This window comes from Mobula birostris, chromosome 4 (assembly GCF_030028105.1).
Source record: "Mobula birostris isolate sMobBir1 chromosome 4, sMobBir1.hap1, whole genome shotgun sequence".
In the NCBI taxonomy this organism is placed as follows: domain Eukaryota; kingdom Metazoa; phylum Chordata; class Chondrichthyes; order Myliobatiformes; family Myliobatidae; genus Mobula; species Mobula birostris.
In genome coordinates, this window is record NC_092373.1 from 77,045,383 (window position 1) to 77,063,260 (window position 17,878).

Sequence of the window (17,878 nt, forward strand, 5' to 3'; positions counted from 1 at the left end):
GAAGATGAAAGAATGAATTTTAATTTGATCAAACATACACACAAGGGATATAGGGTCATAGAAAGCTACAGCACAAAAACAGGCCCTTCTGGCAATCTAGTCCATGTCAAACCATTTAAACTGCCTAGTCCCATCGACCTGTACCTGGACCATAGCCCTCCATACCCCTCCATCCATGTGCTTATCTAAATTTCTCTTAAATTTTGAAATTAAAATCGCATCCACCAGTTGCCCTAGTAGCTCTTTCCACACTCCTACCACCCTCTGAGTGACGATGTTTCCCGTCAGGTTCTCATTAAACATTTAATCTTTCACCCTTAACCCATGACCCCGGCTGTAGTCTCACCTAACCTCAGTAGAAAAAGTCTGTTTGCATTTAACCTAGCTATACCCCTCATAATTTTGTATACCACTTTCATATCTCCCCTCAATCTTTGATGTTCTAGGGAATAAAGTTCTAACCCATTCAATCTTTCCTTATAACTCAGGTCCTCCAGGCCCAGCAAAATCCTTATAAATTCTCTCTGTACTCCTTCAATTTAACTTACAACTTTCCTGTGGATAGGTGACCAAAACTGCACACGATGTTCCAAATTATGCCTCACCAATGTCTTACACAACTTCAACAATACATCCCCACTCTTGTACTTAATAATTTGATCCATGAAGGGTAATGTGCCAAAAGCTTTCATTATGACCCTATCTACCTGTGGTGCTACTTTCAGTAATTTATGCACCAAAATTCCCAGATCTCTCTCTTCTACTACACTCCCCAGTGCCCTACTGCTCAGTGTAAAGGACCTAATCTGATTGGTCTTCCCAAAGTGCAACACCTCACACGTGTCTGCATTAAATTCCATATGTCATTTTTCAGCCCATTTTTCCAGTTGATATAGATTCTGTTGCAAGCTTCCTTGCTATCCACTGCACCTCCATTTTGTTGGTGTCAGCATATTTGCTGATCCAGTTAACTACATTATCATGTAGATCATTAATATAGGTGACAAACAACAATGACGCCCAGCACAGATCCCTGCGGCACTTCACTAGTCACAGGCCTTCTGTCAGAGAGGCAGCCATCTACTACCGCTCTCTGGCTTCTCCAACAAAGCCAATGTCTAATCCAATTTACCACCTCATCCTGAATGTCGACCAACTGAACATTCTTGATCAGCCTCCCATGTGGGATCCTGTCAAATGCCTTGCTGAAGTCCATGTAGCCAACATATGCAGACACAAGGAAATCTGCAGATGCTGGAAATTCAAGCAACACACACAAAAAATGCTGGTGGAACGCAGCAGGCCAGGCAGCATCTATAGGAAGAGGTACAGTCGACGTTTTGGGCCGGGACCCTTCGTCAGGACTAACTAGCCAACATCCATTGCCTTGCATTCATTAACTTTCCTGGTAACTCCCTATAAAATGCTATAAAATTGTTTAGACATGATCTACCACACACTTAGCCATACTGACTATCCCTAGTCAGTCCCTGTCTAAACTCGTATATCTGGTCCCTTAGAATACCTTTTAATAAACTTCCCACTATTGATGTCAGGTTCACTGGCTTATACTTTTCTGGTTTATTCTTGACACTTTTCCTAAACAGCAGAACAACATTAATTATCCCCCAATCCTCCGGTGCCTCACAGGTCACTAAGGATGATTTAAATATCTCTGTTAGGGCCTGTGCAATTTCTTCACTAGCCTCCCACACATCTGAGGGAACACCTTGTCAGGCCCTAGGGATTTATCTACCCTGATAAGCCTCAAGATAGCAAACACTTACTCCTTTGTAACCTGCATAGGGTCTATAACCTCACTGCTGCTATACCTCATTTTTACAGACTCTATGTCTGTCTTCCAAGTAAATACAGGTGCAAAGATTCCATGTAAAATCTCCTTTTTCTCTTTTGGCTGCACATAGCAATTATCATTCTGATCTTCTGGAGGACCAATTTTGCCCCTTGCAATCCTTTTGCTCTTAACATATAGAAGATAGAAGAGTACAGCACAGGGACAGGTTATTTGGCCCACAATGTTGAGTCAAACCAACTAAAATCAAACCAAAACCACTCAAACACTAATCCCTCCTACCTACACAATGTTGACATCCCTCCATCTTCCTCATATTCATGTACATATCCAAACATCCCTTCAAAGTCTCTAATGCATTTGCCTCTATCACCATACCAGGCAGCACATTCTGGGCACCCACCAATTTGAGTAAAAATCTTACCGCTCACATCCCCCTTGAACTGACCCCTCTCACCTGCAATGCATGCCCTCTGGTATTAGACATTTCAACCCTGCGAAACAGATACTCCCTGTCCATTCTATATAGGCTATTAATAATCTTATAAAAATCCCCTCAGCCTCCGCTGCTCTAGAGAAAATAACCTAAGTCTGTCCAGCCTCTCATGACAGCATATCTCTTCTGCACCCTCTCCAAGTCCTTAATATCCTTCCTAGCATAGGGGAATCATAACTAAATGCAATACCGCAGATGTGGTTTAACTAGAGTTTCATAAAGTTGCAACATAACCTCCTGACTTTTGAACTCAATTCCTTGACTAATGAAAACAGGCATTCTTTAAGTCTTGTTAACCACCTATGAACTTGTGTAGCTCCTTTCAAGGAGCTATGAACGTGGATCTTAAGATCTCTCTGCTCAGCAACACTGTTAAGGATCTTGCACTTAACAATGTACTGTCTTCTTGCATTTTCCCTACCGAGGTACAACACTTCACATTTATCTAGGTTAAACTTCTTTTGCCACTTCTCAGCCAATATCTGCAACTGGACTATATCATGTTTTATTCTTTGCTTGTCTTCTACAGTATCCACAACTCCACCAACCTTGGTATCATCTGCAAGTTTACCAACCCAGCTACTGTATCCACATTTTCATCCTGGTCACTTATATACATCACAAGCAGCAGAGGTCTCAGGACCTCCAGCTCAAATAAGTCCCTTCAACCACTAACCTCTGCTTTTTATGTGCAAGCCAATTCACTGCAGATCTTAATCTTCTGTATTAGCTTCCCATGAGAGGACTTATCAAATGCTTTACTAAAATCCTTGTAAACAACATCCACTCAATTACCCTTATCAATCTCACTCATCACCTTGTCAAAAAACTCAGCCAAGTTGGTAAGGAACAATTTGTCACACACAAAGCCAAGCTGGCTCTCTATAATTTAAGAAGTATCTACAAGGATGTTGCTGAGCCTGGAAGACCTGAGTTATCAGGAAAGATTGAATAGGTTATGACTTTATTCCTTGGAATATAGAAAATTGAGGGGAGATTTGATACAGGTACATAAAATTATAGGGGTAGAGATAGGGTAAATGCAAGTAGGGTTTTTCTATTGAGGTTGGGTGTGACATGGGCTTAAGGTGAAATGTTTAAAGGGAACATGAGGGGTAAATTCTTCAGTCTGCAACTCTTGAGAGTGTGAAATGAGTTACCAGAGCAAGTAGTGCTTGCAAGTTAGATTTCAACATTTAAGAGAAGTTCAGACAGGTACATAGATTAGGGAGGTGTGGAGGACTATGGTCTGGTTACAGATAGATGGGATGAAGTAGTTCAGCAAAGCCTGTTTCTGTGTTATACTTTTCTGCGATTCTATGACTCTGTGATCTCTTTCCAAATTTTTTCCTCTAAATCCCATGGACTTTTAGGTGGTCTATAATATAAGACCATAAAACCATAAAATATAGAAGCAGAAGTAGGCCATTCAGCCCATCGAGTCTGCTCTGCCATTCAATCATGGGCTGACGCAATTCTTCCAGTCATCCCCACTCCCCTGCTTTCACCCCATACCTTTTGATGCTCTGGCTAATCAAGAACCTATCTATCTATTCCTTAAATACACCCAACGACTTGGCCTCTACAGCCGCTCGTGGCAACAAATTCCACAGATTTTCCACCCTCTGACTAAAGTAATTTCTCCGCATCTCAGTTCTAAAAGGGTGTCCTTCAAACCTGAAGTCATGCCCTCTTGTCATAGAATCCCCTACCATGGGAAATAACTTTGCCATATTTAATCTGTTCAGGCTTTTTAACATTGGGAATGATTCTGTGAGATTTCCCCCCCCTCATTCTCCTGAACTCCAGGGAATACAGCCCAAGAGCTGCAGATGTTCCTCATATGGTAACCCTTTCATTCCTGGAATCATTCTCGTGAATCTTCCCTGAACCTTCTCCAATGTCAGTATATCCTTTCTAAAATAAGGAGCCCAAAACTGCACACAATACTCCAAGTGTGGTCTCACAAGTGCCTTATAGAGCCTCAACATCACAACCCTGCTCTTATATTCTATACCTCTAGAAATGAATGCCAACATTGCATTTGCCTTCTTCACAACCAACTCAACCTGGAGGTTAACCTTTAGGGTATCTTGCACAAGAACTCCCAAGTCCCTTTACATCTCTACATTTTGAATTCTCTCCCCAATTAAATAATAGTCTGCCTGTTTATTTCTTCCACCGAAGTGCATGGCCATACACTTTTCAACATTGTATTTCATTTGCCACTTCTTTGTCCATTCCCCTAAACTATCTAAGTCTCTCTGCAGGCTTTCTGTTTCCTTAACACTACCTGCTCCTCCACCTATCTTTGTATAATCAGCAAATTTAGCCACAAATCCATTAAAACTGTAGTCCAAATCATTGGCAAACATCGTAAAAAACAGTGGTCCCAACACCGACCCCTGTGGAACTCCACTGGTAACCGGCAGCCAGCCCAGAATAGCATCCCTTTATTCCCACTCTCCGTTTTCTGCCGACCAGCCAATGCTCCACCCACTCTAGTAACTTCCCTGTAATTCCATGGGCTCTAATCTTGCTACGCAGCCTCATGTGTGGCACCTTTTCAAAGGCCTTCTGAAAATCCAAGTACACCACATCTACTGCATCTCCTTTGTCTACCCTGCTTGTAATTTACTCAAAGAATTGCAGTAGATTTCTCAGGCAGGATTTTCCTTTCAAGAAACCATACTGGCTTTGGTCTATCTTGTCATGTGCCTCCAGGTACTCCATAATCTCATCCCTAACAATCGATTCCAACAACTTTCCAACCACTGACATCGGGCTAACAGGTCGATAGTTTCTTTCTGCTGCCTCCCACCCTTCTTAAATAATGGAGTAATATTTGCAATTTTCCAGTCATCCAGTACAATGCCAGAATCTATTGCAATCCACAATCTCACCAGCTACTTCCTTCAGAACCCAAGGGTGCATTCCATCAGGTCCAGGAGATTTATCTACCCTCAGACTACTAAGCGTCCTGTGCACCTTCTCAGTCGTAATTTTCATTGCACAAACCTCACATCACTGACACTCTTGAATATCTGGTATACTACAGACGTCTTCCACTGTGAAGACTGATGCAAAATACTTACTCATTTCTTCTGCCATCTCTGCATCTCCAGTGTCATTTTGTATTGGCCCTATATCTACCCATAACTCTCTTTTTCCCCTTTATATACATAAAAATCTTTTAATATTTTCTTTGATATTAGTCATCAGCTTCCTCTCATAATTCACCTTTTCCTTCCAAATCATCGTCTTAGTTTGCTTCTGCAAGTTTTTAAAAGCTCCCAAATGCTCTGTCTTCCCACTAGCTCTGGCTTCCTTGTATGTCCTCTCTTTTGCTTTTACTTTGGTTCTGACTTCACTTGTCAGCCATGGTAGTGTCCTTCTTCTCTTTGAAAATTTCTGCTTATTTGGAACATATCTGTCCAGCACTTCCCTCGTTTTTCACAGAAACTCCAGCCATTGCTGCTCTGTTGTCCTTCCTGCAAATGTCCCTTTCCAGTCAACTTTGGCCAGTTCCCCTCTCATGCCATTGTAATTTCCTTTATTCCATTGAAATACCGACACATTGGATCTTATTTTTTCCCTCTCAAATTCCAATGTGAATTCAATCATATTGTGATCAGTTTTCCCCAAGGGTTCCTTAACCTTAAGCTCTATTATCACCTCTGGATCATTGCACATTGTTACACAGGCATGACAGTGGACGAACCCAAGTGCAGAACACAGGCGCGGGGGCAGAGTTGGGAGGCATTATTGCCGTAGCAAGCGTGGAATCAGTTTCCAAGAGAGTTTTTACCCGAAGTCTTGGGTTTGGAGAGAATCCAGGAGCGATGCTAGATTTGGAACTGACAGTCCTAAGAACCATGAAACAAGGTTAATCACACCAGAGTCGACCAACGAACTGGCGGCTCCTTGTTGTGATTACACGGTCTTTATCCTGCATTTTCTGATGGAAAGCAGGTGTGGGTAGTTAGTGGAACCTGGGAATGATTGGAAATTAAAAATGAGGGGATTGAGGCCCAATTCCTAAGGTAAGTAGCAAGGTGGAGGATTGCCAGAAGGGACTATGACACACATATGGCCCCATTAACATGATCATACCGTTATTATTCCTCACTTCCACCCATAAAGTTCTCTAGTCTATCTATTAAGATTTTCTCTGACTAGTAACAGCACCCCTCCCACTTTAATTCCTCCCACTATATTACGTCTAAACTAATAGAGCTCCGGAATATTCAGCTACCAGTCCTATCCATTATGCAGTCAAGTGTCACTAATGGCTTCAAATATCATAATTCCATGTGTTGATCCATGCCCTGACGTCATCAGCTTTTCTTAAAATACTTATTGTATTGAAATATATGCAAAACTCATTGAACTCAATGTATATCAAGTTTTTATATACCTTTTAAGTGTAAAGATACAAGAGTTAATTAAGTATAACTTCAATAGTTAAAGTTCCATTGTTCACTTCAATATGTTGAGTGTTGACTAATGGTTCCATAGAATTGTGTAAAATGCAAGCACATAGAATGGAAGCACATCTTATCTCAGAATACAGTTCTAAATATTCATGAATTACATTGTTAGGACATTGTAATTCACATAGATGGTCCAGGAACTTCTGAAAACACAGCTCACATCCTTAAACAATGTATTTTTTACTTCAGGATTGTGAGGGATGGCTGTCAATACAGCAACACCCCAAACATTGATTGAGAGAACAAATGTGACCATGTTTTATTTACAAATTGGCCAAGCATCCAACCTGGAACCTTTTCTGGTCTCATTCTGATGATTTCAATGTAGTTCCGTTTGTACAGCCTTGGTTTCTGAAAGCTTGGCCAAAGCATACAAGGATGCCGTATTAATCATATCCGTTTCCTAAGCATGTCTCTCAAGTGCAAAAAAGACAGTAAACTAGTAAGCTGTTCTCTTCTCAGACAATGCTATTTGTTTATGCTGCTGCTGCTGTGATTGCAAAGCTGATTGCAGCATTAGATTACATTTTGAAAGAAGTTTGAAGACTGGTTTTAGTTTCTATTGGTGAATATTATACCAATATTCTTTGAAAATAGCTGCTTCCCCTGGACATGATTTTATTGATGGAGTTTACATAAAGAAAACAGCAATAACATAAAAATCAAAATGGATAGATCACTTGAGTTTAATTTAGGCATTACAGCATATTTTGACACTAACTTTGTGAAGTGTCACCCTGTAGCTTGTGCCAATATGCAAAGAGCTGATTCCCAGCCGAGTGATTCAACAGCCTGGCATGTCCATCAGTTAACTTCCAAAATGTTGCACAGTCCCTGGCACTACAGACTCAGAACCACAGGGTAGTACTGTGATGTACAACTAGGCTGGAATCACTTCAAAACTGACTCTAAATCTTATGATATCCGACGATATCACATCAGCAAAATATGCAGGGGAATAATACATTATACACTCTCATAATTGATCGGAACTTCATGCTGAGTGATAGGTGAAGCACTAAGAGTAGCAAAGACATGGATAATACACCAGTAAATGGACTTCAATGTCCATCACCATGACAGGAATGTAGGACCACATAAATCCTACATTTTATTTCCTCTGTGGGGATCTCCAGCAAGAAGTAACACAAGTATGATAAATTCACAATTTGTGATGTACTTGAATTATCCAATACAAATTGATAAAAGTGTATTGCTTTAAAACTATTGATGAAACTTAGTTTCAGTCTAAAACTAATGCTATTGTTCTAGGACTGATAAGGATTTCAAAGCATATTTCATGCATATTATGCTCTCAAGCAGATTAAAAACACCGGTCAATATTATGCATATGTTAATTAATGAAATTATTTTTCTTGTTGGTGTTGAGGTACAGTCGGACACAATATGCCGTGTTGCTAAATTTAAGCATATTATCGATTAAACAAATCGGTTAAATTTTTAAAATTTTATCAAAATATGGTCATGTATTGTCGAAATAAAATGCATTATTGTGAGTATCCCTCTGAAATGCCAATAGTCAGTACCATATTAATTGTCTTAGACCCGGCAGTGGGAAATGTTCAGTGGAGACACGAGAGACTGCGGATGCTGGAATCTGCAGCAACAACAATAATAGGAGGAAATGAATGAATCAGGCAGCACCTGTGTAGGGAAAGGGACAGTTGACTTTTCAGGTCAACACTCTTCATTTGGACTCCAGAGTTGTCTGTCCATTTACTTCCACAGTAGCTCCCTGACTTTTTAAATTCTGCTAACTCGTGTTTGTTTTTTCCCCTAAATGTCCATGAATTCTTGGAAGCAACAGTAAATGGAAAAGAGAAGACAGAATAAAAATAGAAATAACTTGACATTTATTGATCTTTGGAAGCTTTGTTCTATTATGTTGTAGACAATCATGACAAATGATGCACTGTTTAAAAGATTGACTGGTTAAAGTGCTACCTATTTTTGGAAGTCTGCTTTAACATTCAATCATGGTTGATATTTTCATCCCCATTCTCTCACCTTCTTCCTGTAACACTTAACTCCCTTTACTAATCAATAATCTATCAATCTCTGCCTTAAACACACAATATCATGCCAATATGTGACTGGGATATTCATTCAACCATCAATAAACAAGCGGGCACGTGGAAGATACAGTGGGCAATAATGTATGAAGAGAAAAATGGAGACGTGAATGAGAAAAGGAAAGTAACAAAGGTTATTTCACACCACTGCATCTTCCCACTCTCCACACTCACACACAGAAAAACTACCACAGGTTTCACAGTTGCTTTTTGAAGAAATATAGAGTAATTTGGGTTTGGGATACAAGAGCTCAGAGTGTGATTAAGCAAAAGCGACGTTGGCCAGAAGGAGGGGAAAAATACCTTCTGAGATGAAGGGCTGAGGTGTGACTGTAGGAGTCAACTACCATTATGGAGCCTTCAAATGACAATCTGCTCCTGGCCAGCTTCCTCCCACAACACAGAATGAGTCATAAAGCTTGTTAAACAGAACCTCATGTGCTCCCTGCTCAACAATGAGTGAATCACATTGATGTTTTCCACCACCTCTCGCACGTTTAGCAGGAGATAGCATGACACTGCAATCCTACACCCTTGTTCTGCTATTACCTAAAATGTTGCATTTTAGTCAGTGGAAAGTTATTCTACAGATAGTCTAATGCTTAGTCCATATTGAAGAACCGAAATATTGCACCTGAACACAAACATTATCATGGAATTCACTGCAAAGAAAAATGTTTCTGGGGTATTCTTGGGAAAGATACAGGGAGAGTTTAATAGGGTAGATGTTCAAAGACCATTTCCTTTAGTTGCAGAGTCTAGAGGGAGGACATTGAATAAGATGCCTGCAATTTAAGCAATTTCTCACTCAGTAGTTTGTGAAGCTTCGGGATTCTTTATCTAAAATCACTGCTAATGTCTTATATTTTGCATATTCAAGTCTGGGATTGAACTAGGATCCACAAGGATTGTCAGGAAAAGCTGAAGATGTGGAAAGCAAATAGTGATGCTGCTTTTCCATTCTCATCACTGCACTAGGAACTAGGGCTCTAGCTTTCTAACACCAGTCCAATGGAGTTTCTACAATTTTTACCAAAATCTATTGATGCCAGTGCCAGGCTTTGAATGGAGTGTGTTGGGTGTGCTTTAGTTGTTTCAGGAGGCAGACATACAACCATATGTTACTTTTTCACATGGTGTACATCTCAGTTAAGCTCAGCCCGCTAGATGCACAAAAGTCACCAAACTAGGAAATCTAACCCCATATACAATGAAGAGGTCATGCCAAAATCGGGTTTATGCATGTATTTGAAGCCCAGCTGGTTGGGTGAATTGGATTACTGACACTGAGGTTCCCAAGACTTTACTTGGTAAACTTTAGTTCTTCCCAATTTCTGATGTGTAGAGGAAGTTTGAAAGAAGAATGTTTCTTTAGGCTTCCAAATCAACTGTTAAACTGAGGAATAATTGTGAGGTGGGAACAAGTGAAACACTTTGACCAAAAGTATTTCAGCATCTGAGTGCAGCTCACCTCAGACCCATTTATATCCAGTATTAGCAGACATGACAGAACCAACTATACACTGTATGAAGCCAGGAATGGTTTTTCAAATAAATATTTGAGTTGATTTTGAGTCTGGAATGCACTGTACAAAATTATGGTGGAGACCAATACTCAAGAACATCCACAACGTATCTAAACAAGTAAGTGAATTTCTAAAACATTGAATGCTACAGAGCTAACATGAGTAAATGGAATTATAGTTGATTATAGGTACAACAGTCTGTATGGACATGTGGGCTGAAGGACACACTTCATGTACTCCCCAGTCGAGGGCTTTATAATTGCTTCAGTTTTATTTAATGAAAAATACAATTCCCAGTCCCATGAAAACCGGCAGCTGAAGAGAGGCAAGGCCTATTTGATATGAGCCTATTAGCACCATACATGGGTCAGAATGACCCACAGTGATACCATACAGGTCTACTAGGTACCCTTTTTAACCTTCTTATGAAGGCATCTTACTTTATCTGCAATCCAAAATGTTGCTCTCCTAGTGTCGTTCATGTCCTGTTGCCCTCACAATCCCTTCTTTAAAACCACCACCATTGTATAGCATTGTATAGCTATAAAACATTCCCACAGACCCCCACTGCCAACCAATCACTGTAGTCTCCTGCATAATACTACACCTAGATATCCTTAAGTCTTTTTTCTGACTCCCCTGTAATCCTTTTCTGTGGTCCCACACCACCTCCTTCAAACACTACACTTCCCCAATCCCTACACACTTTTCCCTACTCCCTACTCAAATTCCTGTGCAGATCTTGCTCAGCCAATTCCTCATCACAACATACCACTCATCGAGCCTGTCCTTTCAGTCAATGCAACAATCTCTTCCCTGGAACCCTCAAGATCTTCCCTCCATGAAAGTTCTCCAGTCTCATCAAATTCTTCACATTCTCCTTGGATGCCCATTATTCCTCAACAATTCCACAATCTCTTCCTTAGCAAATACCTTTGCAATATAATCCTTCTCAATAGTCTCTTGCTTGCCATCCACTACCACACCCTCGCCCTTGTGGAATCACCTTTCCTTTTCCACATAATCACCTCTGAGTCCAATTCTATACCTCTGTAACTTTCTTCCCAATATCCAGGAAAATTTATTCCCTAGATCTTTAAATCTCTCCCTTCCCACAATACGTTGCCCAGACCATCACCATCTTCTCACCAGCCAAGGTTCTGGCATAACCACATGTTCTAATGAATTAGAGATGTTCTAGTGAGGGGGGCAGAACTGAATGTTGCAACTGTTACTAAGGAGAAAGTGCTTGGGAAGCTGAAAGCTCTAACGGTAGATAATTCACCTGGATTATACTCAAGGATTATATGAAAAAAGGCAGCCAAAGAGATTGTGAAGGCATTATAAGTGATCTTTCAAGAATCACTAGATTAGTTCCAGAAGACTGGAAATTTGCAAATGCCACTCCATCTTTTAAGAAGGGAAGGAGGCGAAAGATAAGAATTTGTGGGCCAGTCGACCTGAATGCAGTGGTTGGCAAAATGGCAGGATTCCATTATAAAGGATCATATTTCGGGGTACTTGAAGATAGGCCTACATCCGCATGGTTTCCTTGAGGGGAAATCTTGTCTGACAAGTCTGTTGGAATTCTTTGAGGTATTAATAGACAGGATAGACCAAGGAAAGTAATGGATATTATTTACAAACACAAGAAAATCTGCAAATGCTAGAAATCCAAGGCAACACATAGAAAATGCTGGTGGGACCCAACAGGCCAGGCGGCACCTATGGAAAGGAATGAACAGCCGATGTTTTCAGGTATAATGATGGGTCTCAGCCTGAAACATTACTGTTTTGTGAAGGATATTATTTACCTGGATTTTCAAAACAACTTTGAAACAGTGCTACACGTGAAATTGCTAATAACGTAAGAGCCCATGGTATTACAGGAAAGATACTAGCATGTACAGTAGATTGGCTGACTGGCAGAAGGCAAAGAATGCCAGATGAATGTAAATGCATGATTGATGGTCAGTGTGGGCTCAGAGTGCCAAAGGGCTTGTTTCAATGCTGACTGATTCTATTCTCACAACTCCATCTGTTTTGATTCTGACTTGAAGCCAGAATCAGCTCGAGACTTGTTTAACTGATAATCTTTCACATTCCATTAAACTAATCTAATTTGTGCTGCATGTCAAAGCCCAGTCAATATGGACATCCACCAACGGCACTTTAATTGACCTTCCAGTAAAGTAAATTTCTTAACCTGTTGGCCACACTTGCACAATCAATCTGAAAGCTTTGTCAACTTGATCTGAATAGCTGTCTGGAGGCAGTTCTGTGGTTAGAGAAAAAAGAGATAAGCTAATGAAGTAGGTTTTCTTACTAACTTCAATAAAAGTAACAATTTGATACAGGCAAGAAACTTCATTACAACAGAAGAGATATATAAACCATTCAGCACTGAGACAAAATATAATTTGGTATAAAGCACTATCCACAATGGTCACAAGTTTATTGTCTTTATGGGGTAGTTGATTAAAGAGAACATAAGTATAAAAGAAACTGCTAAAAATAGGGGCAGAGAACAAGTTCAGAACTGCCCACTTCATCAGATTTTCCACAGGGGAGTAGTAAGCCCTCTTTCCTATTACCACTTCCACGCACGGAAAAAAGAAAGGGGGCTGATCATTTGACAGGATATATATGAGCTGCGATTGAAACATTCTTACAAGTTATACAACGGTGTCACCAGTGAGGAAAGCTCTCGTTACAATGAAGCAAAGTCTTGTGGTACTCTTTTGTCTCTCTGTCCTTGCCTGGGCAGTGTTAGGAGGTGAGTGAAATGCTGTTATATCTACTTATTACATTTGTGCTATAAAAAAAGTTCTTAAGAGAAATCATCAGCAACCAGTGTAAAATCTAATTAAGAAAAGATTTAATAGATACTTTATCTGACATAAAATCAGAAATTGTTTCAATGTGCCTTTCTATACTGTGTGTGTCATAAATGCTCTATTATTTGTTAATTTATCACTGAAATGTTCTCACAAGCTATGGGCACACTTTCAAGAACTCTTTCACTCATTTTCTCTATGTTTATTGCTTATTTGTTTATTATTATTATGTTCTTTTCTTGTTTTTTATTTGAACAGTTTGTTGTCTTTTGCACATTGGTTGTTGTACGCACTATTGGCTGCAGTCTTTCACTGATTCTACTGTATTAACTGTGAATGCCTGCAAGAAAACAAATCTCAGAGTTATATACGGTGACATAAGTTTACTTTAATCTTTCAACTTTCAACATATGTGTTGTGTGAGTTATTTTGCACTATGTAATGCATCTTGGGCCAGAGGAACAACGTTTCATTCGGCGGTATACATGCATGTGATTGAATGACAATAAACTTGAACTTGGATGTTGTCTTGCATGAGCAGGCAGAACTATGAGCTCAGTGTGAAGCAATTGCTCATCCCTTATGTCCAGCTGACTTTCTTTAAGGATTGCTCTTTGTTGTTCATCATACTCATGATTAAGAATTCTATGAGTAGATCTATAATATGATCAGTATGATGCTCAGTATCTAATAATTTTATTGGATAGACAGGAAAATCAAATTGACTGTAAGGATAGCCCTTGTGCAGTAACAAATTGAATTCTTCTTTTTTGTAAATGAAAGCAAGTATTCCCCCTACTTTCAAAGTGTGACGTATTTAACTTTGACATCCACCTGAATAACAAAGATTTTGCATTTGTTCTGATTGAGATATGCTGGTCAATAAAAATGTTTTATGGAATATTTAGAGGCATTGAACATTTGTTTGATGTTAATTTACTTTTTGCAGGTTTATCAATTTCTTCCCTGAAAGCAGTGAACTTCAATCCTTCTGTTTTCATTTCCAGCTCCTAATTCAATAAGAAAGAGCTGCTGTCTGAAATATTCACCCAGACCACCCCGTATCGGCAGAATCCTGAGACATGAAATTCAAGATAATGATGGTCGTTGTAGATTTGAAGCTGTGGTGTAAGTATGTAGTCACTGGCCATCTCAGAGCCTGGCTTTTTATATCATATCTTAGTTTGGTAACTTTTATGCTGATGTGAAATACTCTGCTATGTTATCTTTCAGAACTGCTGGGTTTGTTGCTAGAAATACCTGCTATCCAGATCATGCAGTTTAGGCCTAGATTACTGAAGAACAAAACACTGATGTTTTTTCCTATTTCTTTTTTTCCTGAAGAGATGAATATTATAAAAGTCCAATTCCACAGATATTTCAGGATGAAGGTTGTTCAGAAGGAATTGGGGCAGGAATTTGTTGGATGGGGAAAGGATAACATCATAGATATTTAATAGGTTAATATAATTGGGTACATAATGGTCTGCACAGACTCAATGGGGCAAAGCAGTTGTTTGATTCTATGCTGTATAAGGAGCACTTCTCATGTACAATAAAAAAAATAATTCCAATCTCTTTCTGTCCAGATTCTTTGTCAAAGGCAATCGCGTCTGTTCAGATCCAAATGATGAGAGAGTGAAAGTTCTTCTGACAAGACTTGCCCAAAGAAAGCAGGGAAGATGAAGATGACAGTGATCTCCTTTGACTGACTATTGACTATGAAGAATATTCAAATGGAAAAAAATAATTTCCAGCTGTTCCACATTTTGCAAGTTTCCAAGGAATCCTGAAATTTATACATCAAAATTAGAGTCAAATCTTCAAACAATATTCGTCAAATTTGACCTGCTTATCAGTGTGTGTTATCCCTCTATATTACTGATTGATTTATTTGGTTTTATTATGATTACAAATATAGCAGCTGATCAAATAGTACATCACCTGTTAAGAGTCAGATATTTCACTCTGGAATCCCTCCTTCCTCTATTAAGGTATTCCCAATACACTTCACAGGAACAATCATTTCTAGTTAGGAGGTCTGTAGTAATGCTACATGTGTAGATCTCTGTCCTCCTACTTACAGGCCTTTGCCATGGTAGATTCTGCAGAAAAATCATTCAGTTTTGCTTATGTAAATATCTAAATTTGCTGCTCTTGTAAGGAAGTGTAACTGTTTATGATGGTCCCATACGTTACTGAATAGTGTATGGTTTACAAACTGCTATATTAATGAATGTATATAATTGTTACTTCGTGTTCTATAGCATACTGATGGTGTTCTAATGTAGAACACAGTGATTGCTGCAGTGTTTTCTACAATTAAACTGTCTTCCTAACGAGACGGAGAAATCATTTATATCATTCTTTTACTATTTCAGAAACATACTGAATAAAGACATTATTAATTGAAGTGATCAAAACTGGTATTTTTAAAGCAGGATATGCAACAACACCAGACTTTGTATTGTAATTCCAATGGAATTGGATACTGTTTTTTTATTGTTATTCAATGCTGCACTTTTACAAATGCATTTATAATGTCCTGCAAACCTAATTGTCTGTTTAAAAGAAGATGCATTTTATTATTTATTTTGTTTTTAATTTCCCTGTAGGTTTTCAAACAACTAAAATATATATATTTATATTTTAAAAAGTAAATTGTCTTTGGAATTTATTGTAAGATTTTGTGCTATAACATAAGCTGGAAATCCACCTGCTTCCTAAATTTTCATGACTCCATTTAAGATGAGACAATAAATTGATTAAGCTCACACAAACAATGTTCTGATTTGTAACAATTGGACACTACATTCCACCAGTCAATATACTCACACAACCAGTTGTGCCTGGATTCCATGTGATTCTTAAACAAGTCTGTTGAATGGAAATTTAAATTAAATGTAACTTTGTGGAAGGTTATCTGTCTGCTTGTTCTCATCTGTTTGAACATCTCATTGGAGAGAGGGGAACTTGAAGGCTGGACATTGGACGTAGAGTGAACTGTTAAGTCAATATCTCCAAATTCAGTGCAAGCTTTTAAAGAGGCAGACTGAGTTAATCTGTGACAGTGCCAGTTCTGAAAAACCTTGCCAGGTAATGTTGCCTGGAAATCCCAGAAGTTTAGCTCAAGTGAAATTAAAGGACTGACTGTGTGACTCAGAGACTGGAGTTCATGGTGCTCTGTGCCATTGCTGGGGTACGAGGGATTATAGAACATATTCAGCAGATGTAATTAGATTAAAGTGGCATCACAGTTGTTACAGATATTGCGTCTGGAAGGGACTGTTACTGTACTGCATTGTTCTATGTTCTAAAGTGGGAACTATATCATCTGGATGGACTACACCTAACAGTGTTGGGATCAGTGAACTGTGTTTGAAGCAAAAGGAACAAGGTTTTCCTTAAATTAAAACAATTCCCTAAGGAGGCTTTTGAATGCTTACGACAATAAGACTGATACAGTATACATACAAAAATGGTGGGACCGGGTGCTCTATTACTATGAATGAGTATTTTTCTACAATTCACTTTTTCTGAATGAAATTCTTTATTTTCCTCTGTCCTGAATAGCCAGCACCTTGCAGGATCCTTGATTCTCATTCAGGGTAAACTTCAACATCTAACCAGTCAAGTTTCTTATCAATTCTATATGCTTCAATCACTCTGATTCTTCTGAGTTAAAATGCATTCTTCATAAAACATAGAAAGTCTACCTCTCAAAGGATCTATCCTGGGCCCAACATGTTGATACAATCATGAAGAAAGCAAGCAAGTGGCTATATGTCATTAGGAGCTTGAGAAGATTTGTTATTTCATAAAATTTCTAGAGGGATACTCCCGAACACGCTTTCCATCCATGCTGAGTTGAGTGTCGAGCTCGCAACTTGGCCTCAAAAAAAAAACTCCGCTGTGAAAAGGACGTGGGGGACCACTCACAGAAACTTTCATCCAAGACAACCACTTGAAAAAGTGGTTGTCGAGGCTCTGGCAGAGTATGGCACACAAAAAGAAGTGTAGCGAATTCTGACTGGTTGCATGACAGTCTAGTATGGAGGCTACAATGAAGGTGATCAAAAAAAGTTGCAGACCGTTGTAGACTCAGCCAGTTCCAAACCGTACACAACACTCTTCACCATCAAGTATATCTTCAAAAGGTTGTGCCTCAAGGAGTTGGCATCCATCAATCAGCACTCTCAGCAACTGGGATATAGATATCTTATTAATCTCAAAGCAAATTACAGTGTCACAATGGCACTACAAGTGCAGAGATATACAAATGTACAAATTTTAGAAGAAAAATAAGAAAGAATAAAAAATAAATTACCTCAAACAGTCTAGCAGGAAGGTGTCATCACTTTTCTGGCTATAGGTTGACTCATTATAGAACCTAATGACCAAAGGTAAGAATGACCTTATATAGCGCTCTTTGGAGCAGTGCAGTTGTCTTAGTCTATTACCAAACGCGCTCCTCTGTTGCAGAGGGTGAGAAACATTGTCCAGAATTTAGGTTAACTATGATGGCAGAATATAGTACTAATGGCAAGACTCTTGGTAGTGTGGAGGATCAGAGGGATCTTGGAGTCCGAGTCCATAGGATGCTCAAACCAGGTAGGCAGG

At 39.2% G+C, this 17,878-nt stretch overlaps 1 protein-coding gene across 1 annotated transcript; it reads left to right on the forward strand.

The window, feature by feature from the left end:
- The first annotated feature begins 13,115 nt into the window (after positions 1 to 13,115).
- LOC140195965 (C-C motif chemokine 27-like) lies at positions 13,116 to 15,806 on the forward strand. Its single transcript, XM_072254652.1, has 3 exons — positions 13,116 to 13,197; positions 14,266 to 14,386; positions 14,848 to 15,806. Exons 1-3 carry the CDS (start codon positions 13,137 to 13,139, stop codon positions 14,942 to 14,944), a joined length of 279 nt encoding a protein of 92 aa, XP_072110753.1. The 5' UTR covers positions 13,116 to 13,136; the 3' UTR covers positions 14,945 to 15,806.
- Positions 15,807 to 17,878: the final 2,072 nt, after the last annotated feature.

Bases quoted from the DNA above. Each gene is read 5' to 3' on its own strand.
- LOC140195965 (XM_072254652.1), top strand. From the start codon at position 13,137: ATGAAGCAAAGTCTTGTGGTACTCTTTTGTCTCTCTGTCCTTGCCTGG. The intron at 13,198-14,265 runs GTGAGTGAAATG...TTTCATTTCCAG, and splicing joins TGCCTGGGCAGTGTTAGGAG to CTCCTAATTCAATAAGAAAG. The intron at 14,387-14,847 runs GTAAGTATGTAG...CTTTCTGTCCAG, and splicing joins TGTAGATTTGAAGCTGTGGT to ATTCTTTGTCAAAGGCAATC.